Raw genomic sequence first — 18,664 nt, 5'->3', positions numbered from 1 at the left:
CACCACTTATTGAAGAGACTGTCTTTTCTCCATTGTATATTCTTGCCCCCTTTGTTGTAGATTAATTGACCATAAGTGCCTGAATTTATTTCTGGGCTTTCTATTCGGTTCCATTAATCTATATGTCTGTTCTTGTGCCAGTACCATACTGTTTTGATTACTATAGCTTTATAATATAGTCTGAAGTCAGGAGCTTATTCCTCCAGCTCTGTTCTTCTTTCTCAAGATTGTTTTGGATATTTGAGGTCTTTTACGTTTCCATACAAATTTTAAAATTATTTGTTCTGGTTCTGTGCAAAAAGCCATTGGTATTCTGATAGGGAGTGCATTGAATCTGTAGATTGCCTTGGGTAGTATGGTCATTTTAACAATATTAATTCTTCCAATCCAAGAACACATTATATGAAGGTCTCTTTTTAAAAAAATTTTTAAGACATTACCACTTCACCCATTGAAGTTTTATTTTCTCAAGAGATCTGGTATTGGTTTTTTTCTTTTCTTAAGTCTTTTTTTAAAAAACATTTATTTATTTATTTATTTGGCTAAGCCGGGTCTTAGTTGCGGCACGCGGGATCTTCGATCGTCGTTGCAGCATGCAGGTTCTTTAGTTGCAGCATGTGGACTCTTAGTTGTGGCATGTGGGAGTAGATCTATTGGTTTTTTTCTTTTCTTTACTTAAGTCTTTTTTTAAAATTATTTATTTATTTGGCCGTGCCAGGTCTTAGTTGCAGCACGCAGGATCTTCAGTCTTCATTGCAGCATGCAGGTTCTTTAATTGCAGCATGTGGACTCTTAGTTGCTGCATGTGGGATCTAGTTCCCTGACCAGGGATCGAATGCAGGCCCCCTGCATTCGGAGCATGGAGTCTTAGACACTGGACCACCAGGGAAGTCCCTTTACTTTAGTCTTGAGAACAGCATGTTTTATAACTGTTTTGCTTCTCTTTTATACCTTTTAGAAAGAGGGTACAATTTTGCAACCTTAAGCAAATGAGGGCTTTGGCTTGAATATTTAGTTGACCTAACTTAAGAACATGTATTGCATGCAGCTTTTTCTAAACCAATTTACTTTTATTTGCATTTGACAGGAAGACATTTTTTTGTGAAGTTGCACATAGAAGATACTCAAATGTTGTTGAACGTCCTTACCCTTCCTTTATAGTCTAGAAGAATTTGCTCATCTGACAACAAATACATTTTTGTTTTGTCCTTTTCTGCTTCAACTTGTATGAAAAAAAAGCTGTATGGGCTATTATTGCTAATTTAATGATACATTCTCTATACAAGATTCAAGACCTCACTTACTGTTCCTTCAGAAATTCCCTTACTCAAATATCTAAAGAAAATTTGCTCCCAGCCCAGAGGGGCTAGAGCTGGTTCACAGGCTACTTCAGGGTTCACAGCTGGGACCAAGATCTGTATGTCTTCTACCTAACACACAGGCATGCAAGACTCCTGCCAGGTCCCTTGGCATGTTTCTAGACCCCTCTGCCCCCAGAAAGGCACTTTTGCCCGTGGATGGATGTCAGATTGTTGCTGGGGGTGGAGGACAATGGATACCAGGAGGGGACATATTATTTGGCCATCTTGCTGACGTCACTCTTCACATATAGCTGGTTGTGGTTGAGTGATTCTCCAAAACCATCAGATTATCAAAAATTCAGTTGATATACTGCAAAAGTATTCCAGTATGGCTCAGTTTGCTTCAGTTTTGCTTCATTTATACAAGCAAGATTACGCCTAAATGCTGATGAAAAGCTACAAAAGCTATTATCAGAGCTTCTAAAACATCACCATCAGTAAGTGTAAATACATACAGCATGAGTCTTAAAATTATTACATATTTCACATTAAAGTTTATATTTCCAGGAGGGGGGAATACATTATTCAGAATATATTTTGTTTTCAGAGATCAGATACATTTAAGCTCGTATCTTTCAACACAGAAGTGTGATTTCCTTTCCTTTGTGAGTTTCACAGCCATGTAAAAAGGGCTATATTCCAAATTCCTTTAAACTCTAAAATCTCTAGACTGGTTTTTTCCTTCCTCTTTGTCCTAAGATTTTCAAGCAAGGGGTGGCAGAGGGCAGGGGGAAGGTTGCGGAATTCTTTAATTACTACAGCAGTGGATCCCAAAGTTTCCTACACTTTGAAATCACCTGGGGATCTTTAAAAAATACAGCCACCTACCTCCTACACACTTCCCAACCTGATTTAATTGGTCTCGGTGTAATATTGGCCCTGGGGTATTTTAAGCTCCCCCAGTGATTGTAATGTGCAGAAAAGTTTGGGAACCACTGCTGTGTAGAATCACCAGGGAAGCCTTTTAAGGTATATGCCTTGCTCTAGAGCCCGCAAGCCACAACTACGGAAGCCTCCACACCTAGAGCCCGTGCTCCGCAAGAGAAGCCACCGCAATGAGAAGCCCACGCACCGCAACAAAGAGTAGCCCCCGCTCACCGCAACTAGAGAAAGCCCACGCGCAGTAATGAAAACCCAGTACAGCCAAAACTAAACAAACAACAAATAAATAAATAAAAGAAAAATGAATCCCATATATATATATATATACACATACACATATGCCTTGGCCCTCCACTCAGAAGTTTGGCTTTGGCTTTGATTCAGCAGGTCTGGGGTAGAACACAGCCATCTGTAATTTTGAAGTGTCAAAGGTGATTCTGAAGCATAGCTGGAATCAAGAACCACTGCTATGTAAGAATAAATGTCCCCTCTCCTTCTCTGCTCCCACATCCCCTACCTCTTTGACATAGTGGAGAACACAAGAGCATATCTACCACGTCACAACAAAGGTCCCTAGAAAAAGGCCACAAGAAGGTTAATACTAGTTCTTCCTCTTTTTGAAATAATAGTAAACCCTGGAGGTAGAAACATAGATTGCTCTAGCTTTTGAGGAAGACACAGCAGAGCCTCAGGATATAAGAAATGTAAGGAACTGATTTCCTAGGCCAGTGGTCTTCAGGCTTTACTTAGTCATGCATCAATAAAGCAGTGGGGACAGGGGCTTAACAACCTGAATATATGCATGTTTTTACAGTTATCTACATGCACTGCTGTACGTATGTACGTTATAAAACTTACATAAAGATAGGCTCTTTAAAGGGTGAGTGAGGTGAAATAAACAGTATGTACATCAGTTTTGAATTTTAATAGGAGAAACCTTTTTATCACTTAAAATTAGTAATGATATGTTGTTTAATGGGAGCAGTGTGTTTGAATACGGTGTATTTTTTTATATAAATTTATTTATTTATTTATTTATTGGCTGCATTGGGTCTTTGTTGCTGTGCACGGGCTTTCTCTAGTCGCAGCGAGCAGGGGCTACTCTTTGTTGTGGTGCGCAGGCCTCTCATTGCGGTGGCTTCTCTTGTTGCGGAGCACAGGCTCTAGGTGTGCGGGCTTCAGTAGTTGTGGCTCGTGGGCTCCAGAGCGCAGGCTCAGTAGTTGTGGCGCACTGGCTTAGTTGCTCCGCGGCATGTGGGATCTTCCCAGGCCAGGGCTTGAACCCGTGTCCCCTGCACTGGCAGGCGGATTCTTAATCACTGCGCCACCAGGGAGGTCCCAATATGGTGTATTTGATGAGCCTGCCATTATTTCGCTTGGTGAGGTAGCTGACAAAGGACTCAAGAGGAAAAGTGTTAATTCTACTATTTTCTTGGTGTTCACTTGTGCTTACATTATTAGACTTCTATTTACTTTCTCCTTAAGAATCTTTTGAAGACATTGTTGATTTTGTAGATTTGTTTTAATTAAAACTGGCTAATAAAATCCATAAATCCATTTTAAAAGGCAGGTGTAAACTGTAACATGCTGTAATATTACACCGAGGGCAGACCAACAAGTAAGGATGCCATTAACCCCTTTTAATTGGGGAGATCATACAACATGTGATGGTCTGACATATTCCAGGGCCAACCTATTTGTTAAATATTAATGGAGCTTAATTTCTCTTTTTACAGTAAAAGTGAGTATAGGGCTTCCCTGGTGGCGCAGTGGTTGAGAGCCCACCTGCCGATGCAGGGGACACGGGTTCGTACCCCGGTCCAGGAAGATCCCACATGCCGTGGAGCGGCTGGGCCTGTGAGCCATGGCCGCTGAGCCTGCGCGTTCGGAGCCTGTGCTCCGCGATGGGAGAGGCCACGGCAGTGAGAGGCCCGCGTACCGCAAAAAAAAAAAAAAAAAAAAAAAAAAAACAAAGTGAATATAGATAGAAGATCTGTTATGTCTTTCCACACCATGGTGGATTATCTTGCTACTGCTGGGGTGCTTACATCCTGCTTTGAAGACCATTACTCCAGATGGCCACGTAAAAAACCTTCTATTGCACAGTTCTTATAGATCATTGTAATTGAATAAAGATTGGAGAATGAAATATGAATTCTAATAGGACTTCCAGTCTCTTTCCTTTGCCCTTATGTCAGCCTCTGAATTTGCTTATTAAACTGTCCTCTGTTTTCTAGGTGGAGAAATTAATATTGCAGGTGACTTCTGACATTCATAAGGAGTATTTAGTTTGACATTTTAGCTCTAAGATTACATTTCTGTTTTTTCTTCAGATCTGAATCATGGAGTTTCTGTTGCTGTTTAATATTTTTAAAGAGTTGTTTAAAAATCTGGGATTTAGCAATCAAGGTTGATAACGTATTCTAGACGGAATTTTAGCTGATCAGATGCGGATCTAAACGTAGCATGAACATAGCTGTAGCTTATCCGAATTATGCCTGTTTTCTTTTTTTTTTTTTTCATTTTCAGCTCTCTTCACAGAAGTCAGTGCCATGGATACCTATGCTGAAATCACTAGCACTTTGGGCTATTGTAGTTGCACATTTTTCTTACAACTGGACTTTTTATACTTTATTGACCTTGTTGCCTACTTATATGACGGAGGTCCTAAAGTTCAATATTCAAGAGGTAAGAAAAAATAAGTATCTGCTTCTTATAGAGCGTATACAGAATTCGTTTTTATCGATGTGAGACTCCGTTATTTTGCATCTTCCATTTTACTCTGATATACTAAATTCTAGAGACTGCTCTTTTTAGCCTTGCTTGTTCCTTTCCTCTGTGTGTGTTAACTCTTGAATCAGAGTATCTTGGCTGGTACCCCCTTTAACTGTGAAGGTCTTACTAGTCCCCACTAACATGCCAGGATCTCAGATGATAAATGCAGGTGGTACCATATTCCCTTGGGATGGTAGCCCGACTCTGCCGGGAGCCGAGAGGGGTGTTGGGAGACGCAAGCTTCTTGTACAGAAATCGCTCTGCAGTGTCATCCAGGTGTCGGCAGAGCTATAGTTGCAAAGCTGTGTAAGACAGACCCCCCCCACTAAAACTGCCAGTTCCTTCTGAACTCATCAAACTGAGGCAATTCCTTTTATCTCTGTTGATGGAGTTTGTCTTTAAAAAGATTGAAGAAAAACCTAAAGAGAAAGAGGCACGGTTTGTAAGTAAATCTGGTAGTGTTTTTGCCTTCAAAATGAAGGATAAATCAAAGATGTAAATGTTAGGAGCTAAAATGATAAAACTCTTAGAAGTGTACATCTTTGTGACTTTGGGCTGGGCAACAGTTTCTTACCTATGATACCAAAAGCACACATGACCAAAGGAAAATATAGATAAGTTGGGCTTCATCAAAATTGAAAACTTTTGTGCCTCAGAGGACACTATCAAGAATAAAAACCCACTGAATGGGAGAAAATATTTGCAAATCGTATATTTGATAAATATGTAAAGAATTTATACAACTCAATGATAGAAAGATAAATAACCCAATTTTTTAAATGGGCAAGGGATTTGAATAGACATTTCTTCAAAGGTATGCAAGTGACCAATAAGCCCATGTAATGATGCTCAACATCATTACTCAGTGGTTTGCACAGCAAAGGAAACCATAAACAAGATGAAAAGACAACCCTCAGAATGGGAGAAAATATTTGCAGACGAAGCAACTGACAAAGGAGTAATCTCCAAAATATACAAGCAGCTCACGCAGCTCAATATCAAAAAAACAAGCAAGGGTCTTCCCTGGTGGTGCAGTGGTTGAGAATCTGCCTGCTAATGCAGGGGACACGGGTTTGAGCCCTGGTCCGGGAAGATCCCACATGCCGCAGAGCAGCTAAGCCTGTGCGCCACAACTACTGAGTCTGCGCTCTAGAGCCCGCAAGCCAAAACTACTGAGCCCACATGCCACAACTACTGAAGCCCGTGTGCCTAGAGCCTGTGCTCCACAATAAGAGAAGCCACCTCAATGAGAAGCCCATGCACCGCATCAAAGAGTAGCCCCGGCTCGCCACAGCTAGAGAAAGCCCACACGCAGCAACGCAGACCCAACACAGCCAAAACTAACTAATTAATTAATTAATTAATTAATTAATTAAAAATAAATAAAAGAAACAAGCAACCCAATCCAAAAATGGGCAGAAGAACTAAATAGACATTTCTCACTACCGGGCATATACCTGGAGAAAACCATAACTCAAAAAGAGTCATGAACCACAATGTTCATTGCAGCACTATTTACAATAGCCAGGACATGGAAGCAACCTAAGTGTCCATCAATAGATGCATGGATTAAGAAGATGTGGCACTTATATACAATGGAATATTACTCAGCCATAAAAAGAAATGAAACTGAGTTATTTGTAATGAGGTGGATGGACCTGGAGTCTGTCATACAGAGTGAAATAAGTCAGAAGGAGAAAAACAAATACCATATGCTAACACATATGTTGGTAGGAATGTAAATTGATACAGCCACTATGGAAAACAGTATGGAGGGTCCTTAAAAAACTAAAAATGGAATTACCATATGACCCAGCAATCCCACTACCGGGCATATTCCTGGAGAAAACCATAACTCAAAAAGAGTCATGAACCACAATGTTCATTGCAGCACTATTTACAATAGCCAGGACATGGAAGCAACCTAAGTGTCCATCAATAGATGCATGGATAAAGAAGATGTGGCACATATATACAATGGAATATTACTCAGCCATAAAAAGAAACAAAACTGAGTTATTTGTAGTGAGGTGGATGGACCTAGTGTCTGTCGTACAGAGTGAAGTAATCAGAAAGAGAGAAACAGATACCGTGTGCTAACACATTATATATGGAATCTATAAAATAAAAAGGTTCTGATGAACCTAGGGGAAGGACAGGAATAAAGATGCAGACGTAGAGAATGGTCTTGAGGACACAGGGAGGGGGAAAGGGAAGCTGGGATGACGAAGTGAGAGAGTAGCATTGACTGTGCTGGTATGTACACTACCAAATGTAATATAGATAGCTAGTGGGAAGGAGCTGCATTGCACGGAGAGATCAGCTCGGTGCTTTGTGACCACCTAGGGGGTGGGATAGGGAGGGAGGGAGGGAGACACAAGAGGGAGGGGATATGGGGATATATGTATACACATAGCTGATTCACTTTGTTATACAGCAGAAACTAACACACCATTGTAAAGCAATTATACTCCAATAAAGATGTTAAAAAAATAAAAAAATAAGTAAGCTGGGACGACGAAGTTAGAGAGTAGCATTGACTATGCTGGTATATACACTACCAAATGTAATATAGATAGCTAGTGGGAAGGAGCTGCATTGCACGGAGAGATCAGCTCGGTGCTTTGTGACCACCTAGGGGGTGGGATAGGGAGGGAGGGAGGGAGACACAAGAGGGAGGGGATATGGGGATATATGTATACACATAGCTGATTCACTTTGTTATATAGCAGAAACTAACATACCATTGTAAAGCAATTATACTCCAATAAAGATGTTAAAAAATAAATAAATAAAATAAAATTGATTTGCCAAAAAAAAGATATATATACAGAAATGGAACACAAAACCATAATGAGATACCACTTCACACCTATTAGAATCAGAAAACCAAAAAATAAGAAGTGTTGGTGAGGATGTAGAGGAAACAGAACCCCCATACATTGCTGGTGGGGATGTGAAGTGGTGTCACCGTTATGGAAAACAGTTTGGCAATTCCTCAAAAAGTTAAAGTTATTATTATGACCCAGAAATTCCATTCCTGGGTCTATACCCAAGAGAACTGAAAACATATGTGCACACAAAAACATGTATATGTACATGTACACACAAAAGTTCATAACATTATTTGTAATTATGTAAAAGTGGAAACAACCCAAATATGTATCAGCTGGTGAATAGATAAACAAAATATGGTATATTCCACAGTGGACTGTTCTGAGCCACAGAGTGGACGCCCTGGAAGTAAAGCAGCAGCCTGGGTGGTGAATGTGACGATAGCAAGGCTGACTGCACAACTGCATTGGTTACAAGGACTTAGAGCTGTCAACAGTGTTAAAGTGAACTGTTCTATCACCTCACTTCCAAGGCATACTCAAAACATTGGCCACATGGACCGAACCTTAAACGTCACCCAAACAGCTAAGCTGTGAAGAACTCCTCTAGTTACTTTTGAAAAAAGAGATCCATTATACTGAAATATATCCACCAATTGCATTGACAGAAGTTAAACTGAAATGAGGCTTTGCCAATAGCGAGGGACGGATTTGTTGCAAGCAACCTTGCTTTTCCTAAGCTCTCTGTTAACAGAGCCTGACTGTAGTCTCCTACTGTAGTGACAAATTGCATGCAAATTTAAAGATCATTCCACTGATGCTTCTATTTGAAATTTTCCCAGGAGAACTATAGAAAGAATGAAATATCAATAGCTGACTGGTAATTAGTGTATGTACTTAATTGCCTTCATTTATTTTTTATTAATTTTTTTAAATTCTATAATGAGAAACTTTAAAACTGGAATATTTTTTCTTGCATTTTCATACCAAAAAAGGCATTTTCCTTCTGAATCAAAATTAAAAGAAATGTGAACAGAGTTTGAAAAGAATTCTCTTGTATAGAAGCCTCTTTTTTAATGGATTTTTTTTTCTTGAAAAATCAGCATATTACATTCATGAAATGGCCTTTGTTCAAAATAAAGCTTGCTTTGAGAAGCATTGTATTTAAAATTATAATCTCGTTAATTAAAAATTTTAAAGCTCTTGATCCTTTGTTTTAAGCGTGCTTTGTTACCTAAGTTTATTTTCATTAGTTATCACCACTTTTCTTTTTTCCTAGCTTTTTTCTAGTGTCCCTGTTTCTTACAGCTCAGTGAGAGCTGGGGCAATATCTGTTACCCTATTTTGGATATTAACATTTTGGAATCCATTTTTTTTAATAAGTGAATACAAGGAACCACGTCCTTGAACAGAATGCTTAACGACTATGGAAGATACCCATGGATGTATAAATGTTGAAGATTTTGTCAGGGGAGTTTTTACCATTGGAATTTTAAGTGGAGAAATTCAGTAACTCTGATGAATTATCGGTCTTATCCCACCAGGGGACAAAGCCCAGATCAGAAAATTCTCTTCTCTACTTGCTGCCGTTCATGTGTAGGGTTCTGCCACAGATAATGATAGATGTTATCCCACTGTGCAGAATTCTAAATGGAGTAAAATTTAAAGAGGAAATTACTCAGCTTAATACCAGAAAGAAACAAAAATCTTCAGCCACAGAAGTAGAACTGGAAGCGTGCAACATCTGAAAATAGACCACAGACTATGATGAAAAAAATTAAATCTTTTCTTAAGCACACTTAAATTTAAGATATTAACAAGTTTTGCTGGTCTGTACCATTAATGATGCTTAGATAGAATTATTACCAGATTTAAATATCAATGATAAAATATCTTTCTACCTTTTCTGTGTTTGTAAATCTCTAACAGGTGTACCCATCTCTCTCAGGCTATATAAAACTTTTGTTTTTATCAGAATTGGGCCATTTAGGCTTAGCACCTCAGGTTTGTACTTAAGGAAAAATGAATAGAAGAAAGAAATTTCTTTTTTTTTTTTTGAGTATATTTTCTTCATTTTACAGAATTTGTGATTTCCTGAAAAGCTGACTGTCTAGTCATTTCCTACAAAGCAAATAACACATTTCCATGATAAATTCTGCTTCACATCTCGTGGTGTTTTCGTTTTGTTCAGGTGGTGATGTAAAGTAAAAGAAGAGAGGAAAAAATAGAGCTCTCTCTATCACCTCACCGCCTTTGTGCTCTGCTCAAAGCATGTGCGAGTGCCCCAGGCAATTTTTTTTTTTAACTGCATCTTGATTTTGCATACTTTAATTTCAGAACAAAATAAACAAAAAAAACACAATACACAACCTTCAAACCCCATGTCAAACGTGGAAAGGGATAGGACTTGAGGCCCTTGTATCCTGCCTCAGGCAGAAGGACAAAAATAAAACCACTAGATGACCAGGGTCACTGGGGCTGCCGCTGGGGGAGCCACGGGGACACTCTACGGAGAGAACAAAGTCTGCAGGTGGAAACTCCTCGTCCACTTCTTCCATGCGAGAGGTATTCGCATCACCCTCGAGGTGGGGAATCCCATCAGGAACAGCAGCCCTGGGCTCCTGTGCTGTCACTTCATCCTCATCAGTGCCCACGCCCAGCTCGATCATGCGGTAGAGGCGGTTGGAGCAGGTCTGGGGATCCTCAGGCGAGAAGCCGGAAGAGAGCAGTACGGTTTCGAACAGCACCTAGACGGTGCTCACTTTAGAATAATTCATGAAGCTATACATTTGACTTACGTGCTTTTCTCTATCTGAATTTTATTTTATATTAAAAAATATTTTTAAAGTAAATAAATAAATGAAAACTGTCCCTTGGGGAAAATCCATAGGCTCGTAGGAAGACGTCTTCTCTCACTGAAGCTGCAGCCCAAGTCCCGAAATAACATTCAAGATGACCCTGCGCGTACTGGAGTCTGGGGAGCTCCGGTTCCCTCTGAGACAGGCTCTCTGGGACTGCATTGAACTGAATCCCATAATCCTTATAAAAATCAGACTTACTTGCTATATTATATAAAAATTAACAGAATATTGCTATGTATCTCCTTTGCTTTCATATGGTAGTGGATGTGTGTGTGTATATGTTGTTTTGGTTCTTCCTCCCTCCATAATTAATTCTGGATCTTCTTCTTCCTTCCAGAATGGGTTTTTATCTGCAGTCCCTTATTTAGGCTGTTGGCTATGTATGATCCTGTCTGGTCAGGCCGCTGACAATTTAAGGGCAAAATGGAATTTTTCAACTCTATGTGTTCGAAGAGTTTTTAGCCTTATAGGTAGGTAAAAATGAATCAGGTTTGGTTTTGGTTTACAATTATTTACTGTGTTTACAAGGCAAGGCAAAATAAAAATGATAATAGTAGTCATTTGTTCACATATTAAAACAATATATTTTAATGCATGTAGTGCATGTCTATACAAGATGGTTCTTTTTGAATGATGCATTTTGAGGATTAAGATTTATAATATCCTATTATCTCTACCATACTCTTGTAACTATAAAAAATGGCATGCTTTGCTGAATATCTTCCCCAGAATTTTTTTTTTTTTTTTTTTTTTTTCCGGTACGCGGGCCTCTCACTGTTCTGGCCTCTCCCGTCGCGGAGCACAGGCTCCGGACGCGCAGGCTCAGCGGCCATGGCTCACGGGCCCAGCCGCTCCACGGTGTGTGGGATCTTCCTGGACCGGGGCACGAACCCATGTCCCCTGCATCGGCAGGCGGACTCTCAACCACTGCGCCACCAGGGAAGCCCCAGAATTTTTTTTTTTAACTTATTTATTTTATTTTTTTTATTATTGGCTGTGTTGGGTCTTTGTTGCTGCGTGCGGGCTTTCTCTAGTTGCAGTAAGCGGGGGCTCCTCTTCATCGTGGTGCGCGGGCTTCTCATTGCGGTGGCTTCTCTTGTTGCGGAGCACGGGCTCTAGGTGCGCGGGCTTCAGTAGTTGTGGCCCGAGGGCTCTACAGCACAGGCTCAGTAGTTGTAGCGCACGGGCTTAGTTGCTCCGCGGCATGTGGAATCTTCCCGGACCAGGGCTCGAACCCGTGTCCCCTGCATTGGCAGGCGGATTCTTAATCCACTGCGCCAGCAGGGAAGTCCCAACATTGTAGAACTTTAACTGAGTCCTGGTCACACGTAGATTTAATAACATTGTGTAGTGAGGTTTTTTTTTAATGTTTTATAATAGTTGCATTAATCCATGTTTTCCAGCAAATTTTTCTTTTTCATGAAACTGTAATTTAAACTGAGTCTTCTAGGCAGTATACTGTTTCCACAGTAGATGGCAGTAATAACAAATCTCAGATTTATACTATATTAAAGAGCAAGCAAATATTAATGCTGGGGCTTCCTTTTTTTCTTTTTATAATTTTTCAACTCCAGGAATGATTGGACCTGCAGTATTCCTGGTAGCTGCTGGATTTATAGGTTGTGATTATTCTTTGGCTGTTGCATTCCTAACTATATCAACAACACTGGGAGGCTTTGGCTCTTCTGGATTTAGCATCAACCATCTGGACATTGCTCCTTCGTGAGTACTGATATAAAGATTCGTTCTGACTGACTTTAAATTGTTTTCTTTAAGTGTGGTAAAATATATATAACATAAAATTTGCCATTTTTAAGTGTATAGTTCTGTGGCATTAAGTACATCCATTCACATTATTATGCAACCATCACCGTGATCCATTCCAGAACTTTTTTATCTTCCTACACTGAAACCCTGGACTAACTCCCATTCCGCCTCCCTCACGCCTCAGCCCCTGGCAACTGCCATTCTACTACTTTCTGTCTCTATGCGTTTGACTACTCTAGGAATGACACCACACAGCTAATAAATGATAGAGCCAGAACTTCCCCCTAAAATCTTACTTTTAATCCCAGAATTCTTTCTACAGCTATTTCTCTGGAAATATTCTTTGGGCCTGTGCCAGTTGACAAGGTAGAGGAGGGGACTATGTAAATATTCTAACCCAGGGGATTTGATGCACTTAATTTTTTTTAAAATAATGAATATGAACTTATTTTGGAGAAAAGACCAGTGGTCTCCTGCCACCTTTCCCCTACCCCCAGTTCTTGCCACCTAGACTACCACAGAATCTTCTGATTCCTGTTAATCCTTGTCTCCCATCCCTTCAGTAAATACTTCTAAATAAGCTCCAACGAACTGATGCTCACAGAGCTTGAGTGGACCTTTGAAATCATTCTAATCCAGTCTCTCGTTTTATATAAGAAGTCCAGGAAGGCTCCATAGCATCGGAGTCTTTGTATGCTTAGCTCTGGGCGGAGTCCTGTCTGCCACTCCATAATGCCTCCTACAGGGGCTCATTCTCGGCCTGTGGTCCATTGCCTTTTCCTCTCCATCCATCTGAATCCTTTCCAGTTCACATCCCAGTTCTTCATTCAGCCTTTCCAGGCCATTGTGCTTTTTTCTCTTCCTTTTCTCAATTTACAATTTTATGCTGGATACCATACCTTAATTTGTAATTATTTCTAAATATAACTCTTCTCTTTCTTACCTTCCCAATTTGCATGTAAGCCTCCTCAGACTGAGACATCCTATATATCCATATCACAGCTTCTGCAGAAGGAGAGGCACCCCCAGTCCATACTTGCTGAGTGGTTGATTTTTCTGATCATACTAAGCAAATAGGAGCTTCAGTGCTACATACCCTTAACAGTGGGGAACCAAAGAACGAAAACCAGCAACACTTGTGTATTGGGCCAAGAAACCATTTGAAACAAAACGTAGCCTAAGCAAAAGCTCTAGGGCTATAATCTCTGAGAGTTCAGGGCCCAAGTCTGTCTTATGAACCCCAGCAGTACCAGCACCTGGCCCTGTGCTGGGCCATGGTCAGTGCTCAGTCAATCAATTACATGAATGGAAGAATGAAAATAGACTTTCATATTCAGTACCATGTCAGAATTCTTTCTAAAAAACTATTTGTGTGTTGACCTTACTGTGTGTCAGTCAACACTTTTCTTTAAAGCGCTTTCTTATGAGAAATAAGAAATAAGGGAAGAATTTTTGTGAACTTTACAAGCTAGAAAATGTTTGTTAAGTATACATATTGGTGAGTTAAGAACTGAAGGAGTTTTGGACTTCCCCGGCGGTCCAGTGGTTAAGACTCTGTGCTTGCAGTGCAGGGGCATGGGTTCAATCCCTGGTCAAGGAACTAAGATCCCATATGCCGTGCAGCACAGCCAAAAAAAAAAAAAAAAAAAAAAGAAGAAGAACTGAAGGAGTTTAACATAAGGAAAGAGAAGAAGAATAGTAAATTAACTTGAAAAGTAAATTAATTAATTTAAAAATAATAATCAATTTAAAAATAAAAAGTAAATTAGTTTAATTTACTTGGAAAGTAAATTAATCTCAAGAAAACTTTGTTAAACGTAGTGAAAGATTGGATACAAACATAACTGAAATACTAAAGAACCCATTGAAGGGGAAGGAGTAAAGGCGTAAGATGCCATTTCAGTGGGGGCTAGGAGGAGCCCACCACCCTAAACAAATCTCTGCTCGGGCTTGAGACTCGGACTTGAGATTTACAAAGTAGAGAAAAGGACTCAAGGAATAGGAGATAATTAAAGGACTGTTCCTTTACGCTACTGATTAGAAAAGGAATCTGGAAAGGATTTCCCTTGAAATAAGTTAAACAAATGACATTGTTTCTATAAACTATAAGTGTGTGGTTTATAGACTCATAGAAAGTTAGAACTAGGAAGGATTTAGAGTATTCTTGTCTCTTACTATGGCCGACTGTGGCCCCTGGAGCAGCGGCACCATTGTGCCCATTGTGCAAAATGCAGATTCTCAGGCATCTCCCCAGACTTACTGAACTAGAATCTGCATCTTTAGCTCCTCAGGGATCTAAGGGGTCCTTTAGATCCCTTGTACCTTTAGGCGTGAGACCCTGGTCTGGTCCAGTCCTCTCATGCATACAACAAACGTTTATAGAGTACCTGCTATACCTTCAGTCCTCCACGTGGTGCTACAGAAAATAAAACCCAGCTCCTTCTCGCAAGGAGATTAGTCTAGTTAGGAAAGAAACAATAAAAAATAAACAATTGTAATATATCATGATGATAATTAATTCTTTCAAAAAGTAATTATCGAATGCCTACCACGTACCAGCCACAACAGCACAACTGTGGCCTGTGGAGCTCTTAGTCTAGGATGGTGGACATGAAAGAAATAAAAACCAACTTTTTGAAGAGAAAGTTGAGAGAATACAGTAGGGGGATATAAAGCAGATCAGGGAACAAGGGAAGGTCTCTCTGAGGAAGTGATATTTAAGCTAAAGACTGAAGAATGAGTAAGAAGTTAGGCAAAAAGGAAGTAGTATTCCTGACAGAGGAATTTACATGACAGGAAGAAGAAATTGGTGTGTGTCTTAGTCTGCTTGGACTGCCAGAACAAAATACCATAGACTGGGTACCTTAATCAACAGAAATTTTCTCACAGTTCTAGAGGCTAGAATTCCAAGATCAAGGTGCCAACACAATTGTCTTCTGGTGAGGACTCTTCCTGGTTTGCAGAAGAGCTGACCCCTTGCTGTGTGCTCACACGGCCTTTCTTCAGGTATGCGTGCATGGGTGTGTGCAGAGAGGGAGAGAGCTCTGGTGTCTCTTACTCTTCTTATAAGGGCACCAGCCTTGTCAGATTAGGGTCCCACCCTTATGATCTCATTTAACCTTTATCACCTCCTAAAGACCCTGTCTCCAAATGCAATCACACTGAGGGTTAGGGCTTCGACATATGAATTTTGGAAGCACGCATTCAGTCCATAACAGTGTATTTCACGTAACTGAGAGAAGGTCATTTGCGGCTGAGATGCAGGGAAGAAAGCCACTGGGGAGTAAGCAGGAGCCTACAGTAAGCGTTTTATATTGTATCCAAAGCAAGTAAGAAGTGACATTCTCTGTATTTTAAGGTCAGTCTGTGAGAATGAATACAAGTAGAGGAAGCCAATTAGGAGGCTATTGCAGTAATCCATATAGGAGGTGATGATGGCCTGGAGTGGGGATAGGAGATGTAAAGAAGTAGATAGATTTGAGTTCTTTGTGATTACAATAGATGGGACTTGACAGTAGATTAGACCTGAAGAGTGAGGAAGATACCAAGGATGATGATTTCCATGTATTTTGCATGGGCAGATAGCTGTGCCACTTACTGAAACTGGGATGTCTGGAGCAAGAGGAGTCTTGGGGTAACATAAAAATTTCACAGGTTAAATTTTTTTTTTAATATTTATTTATTTAGCCACACTGGGTCTTAGTTGCAGCACGTGGGATCTTCGCTGCAGCGTGCGGGATCTTTAGTTGAGGCATGCAGGATCTAGTTCCCCAACCAGGGATCGAACCCGGACCGCCTGCATTGCAAGCGCAGAGTCTTAACCACTGGACCACGAGGGAAGTCCCTTAAATTTTAGATATTTGTGAAAAACGTTTAGAAAATAGTAGTTGTAGGCAGTTTGACATTTGGATCTGGAACTCAGAAAATCGGTCTGACCAGAAATGAAAATTAGGGAATAGTAATCCACATTTCAGAGTTTTTAAAGACAAGGATTGCCTGGTGAGAGAGAGTAGAATGACAAGTGATCCCCAGGTCTGGATCTTGACAAACATGTAGAGACCAGAAAGAGGGGAAATAACCAGAAAAGGAGACCAAAAAGGAGCAACCAGGGAGATAGAAGGAAAATCAAGAATGTGGTGTCAAGGAAGCCAAGACTATCCAGTCTTCAATTCAAGAATGAGAGCTGAACAAGAGATAAAGATGTAGGAGTGGTCAACATATGAGTGGGATTGGATAAAATTACTCAGTAAACTGTGACGAGAACCTTGGGAATCCATTAAGAGAAAGAAGAGCCTGATGCAAAGATAACTGAGAAGAGGGCTTCCCTGGTGGCACAGTGGTTAAGAATCCGCCTGCCAATGCAGGGGACACAGGTTCGAGCCCCGGTCCAGGAAGACCCCACATTGCATGGAGCAACTAAGCCCGTGGGCCACAACTACTGAGCCTGTGCTCTAGAGCCCACGTGCCACAACTACTGAAGCCCACGCGCCACAACTACTGAAGCCTGCGCGCCTAGAGCCCACGCTCTGCAACAAGAGAAGCCACCGCGATGAGAAACCCGCGCACCGCAACAAGGAGTAGTTGCTCGCCGCAACTAGAGAAAGCCCACGCGAAGCAAGGAAGACCCAATGCAGCCAAAAGTAAAATAAACTTATTTTTTTAAAAATGCTTATATTTTCATTATAAAAACAAAAGATAACAGAAAAAGCAACAGGAGAAGGATAAGGAAAAATAAGTAGAGATTAGGATCCCCAAAGGGAAAGCTTGATCAACAATGTCAGATGCCCCAGAGAAGTCAAGTAAAATAAGAACGAATGTGTTCCTTGGATCGGACAACCAGATGGAGAAGTTCATTAAAGATCTTGGTGACAGCGCTTCCATGGAGGAAGGAGAAGGAAGCTAGGCTGAAGGCAGCATACAGCAGTGGTTTCAAAGTGTGATCCTTAACCCATCCACATCAAAATCATCAGGAGTGCTTGCTGAAAACAGAGCAGAATTGTTGATCACAGAACTAGGAATCTGCATTTTGTTGCCTCTCCATGTCGTCCTCATGGACATTAAAATTTGAGAACCACTGCCGATAAACAGCTATTTCAAAACTATTAACCATGAAGGGAAGGGAAAAAAGCTAAAGATGGACACATGCTGGCGTAGGATTTTGAGACCTAAGTATGTTAATATGCTGAGAAAAGAAGGCCAATAAAGGATGAGAGATTAAAAGTTAAAAGAAAGAAGTAAAAATGACAGGCTGGTAGAACACAGGAAGGAATGACATCCAGTGCCCAGTGGGAGGCATGAGCTTTCAACTGAGAAAAGAAGGAAAGCAGTACGATGGGTTCAGTTGAAGAAAAGTTTTCAGGTGAGTTGAGAAGCCAAGGATTGTGGTTTTCAAATACCTCCATGGGACTTCCCTGGTGGCACAGTGGTTAAGAATCCGCCTGCCAATGCAGGGGACACGGGTTCGAGCCCTGGTCCGGGAAGATCCCACATGCCACGGAGCAACTAAGCCTGTGCGCCACAACTACTGAGCCACGTGCCTCAACTACTGAAGCCCGTTCGCCTAGAGCCCATGCTCCGCAACAAGAGAAGCCACCACAGTGAGAAGCCCGCGCACCGCAACGAAGATTAGCCCCCGCTCGACGCAACTAGAGAAAAGCCAGCGCACAGCAACGAAGACCCAACGCAGCCAAAAATAAAAGAATTAATTTTTTTTAAAAAAAGATTCTGGTTCAAAAGATAAAATGCATATACAAAGCTTTAAAAACAATAAAATAACTCCACAAGTTCTTCAACGCTCCTCCCTTCAAAAGGTGGAGCCTATGTCCCCTCCCTTTGCGTGTGGGCTGGGTTTAGTGACCTGTTTCTAAGGAGTAGAATCAGAAGTGATGGTGTCTGACTGGGTCCTAGAAGGCAGTGAGGCACCCTGCTCGCTCTTTCTCTCTCAGATGACTCACACTGGGGGTGCCAACTGCCACACGGTGAGGACACTCAGCACCCGGTACAAGGCCCAGTGGGGAGGAACGAGGCCTCCAACCAGCAGCCACATGACTAGGATCAGAAGCTGGTCCTCAGGGCTTCCCTGGTGGCGCAGAGGTTGAGAGTCCGCCTGCCGATGCAGGGGACACGGGTTTGTGCCCCGGTCCGGGAAGATCCCACTTGCCGCGGAGCGGCTGGGCCCGTGAGC

The 18,664-nt window shown here is 41.1% G+C and overlaps 1 protein-coding gene across 2 annotated transcripts in view; it reads left to right on the top strand.

The window, feature by feature from the left end:
* Positions 1-18,664, top strand: part of SLC17A5 (solute carrier family 17 member 5) — a 57,514-nt gene that overhangs the window by 25,230 nt on the left and 13,620 nt on the right. For both annotated transcript variants that reach the window (XM_055087655.1, XM_007116499.4), the window contains exons 7-9: positions 4,773-4,931; positions 11,051-11,183; positions 12,288-12,435. In XM_055087655.1, coding sequence (XP_054943630.1) covers positions 4,773-4,931; positions 11,051-11,183; positions 12,288-12,435 — 440 coding nt within the window. The remainder of the gene's footprint in view (positions 1-4,772; positions 4,932-11,050; positions 11,184-12,287; positions 12,436-18,664) is intronic.

Source organism: Physeter macrocephalus, chromosome 10 (genome assembly GCF_002837175.3).
Source record: "Physeter macrocephalus isolate SW-GA chromosome 10, ASM283717v5, whole genome shotgun sequence".
Classification (NCBI taxonomy): domain Eukaryota; kingdom Metazoa; phylum Chordata; class Mammalia; order Artiodactyla; family Physeteridae; genus Physeter; species Physeter macrocephalus.
Note: the sequence above shows the minus strand (reverse complement) of the source record. Positions and strands in the feature narration are given on the sequence as shown.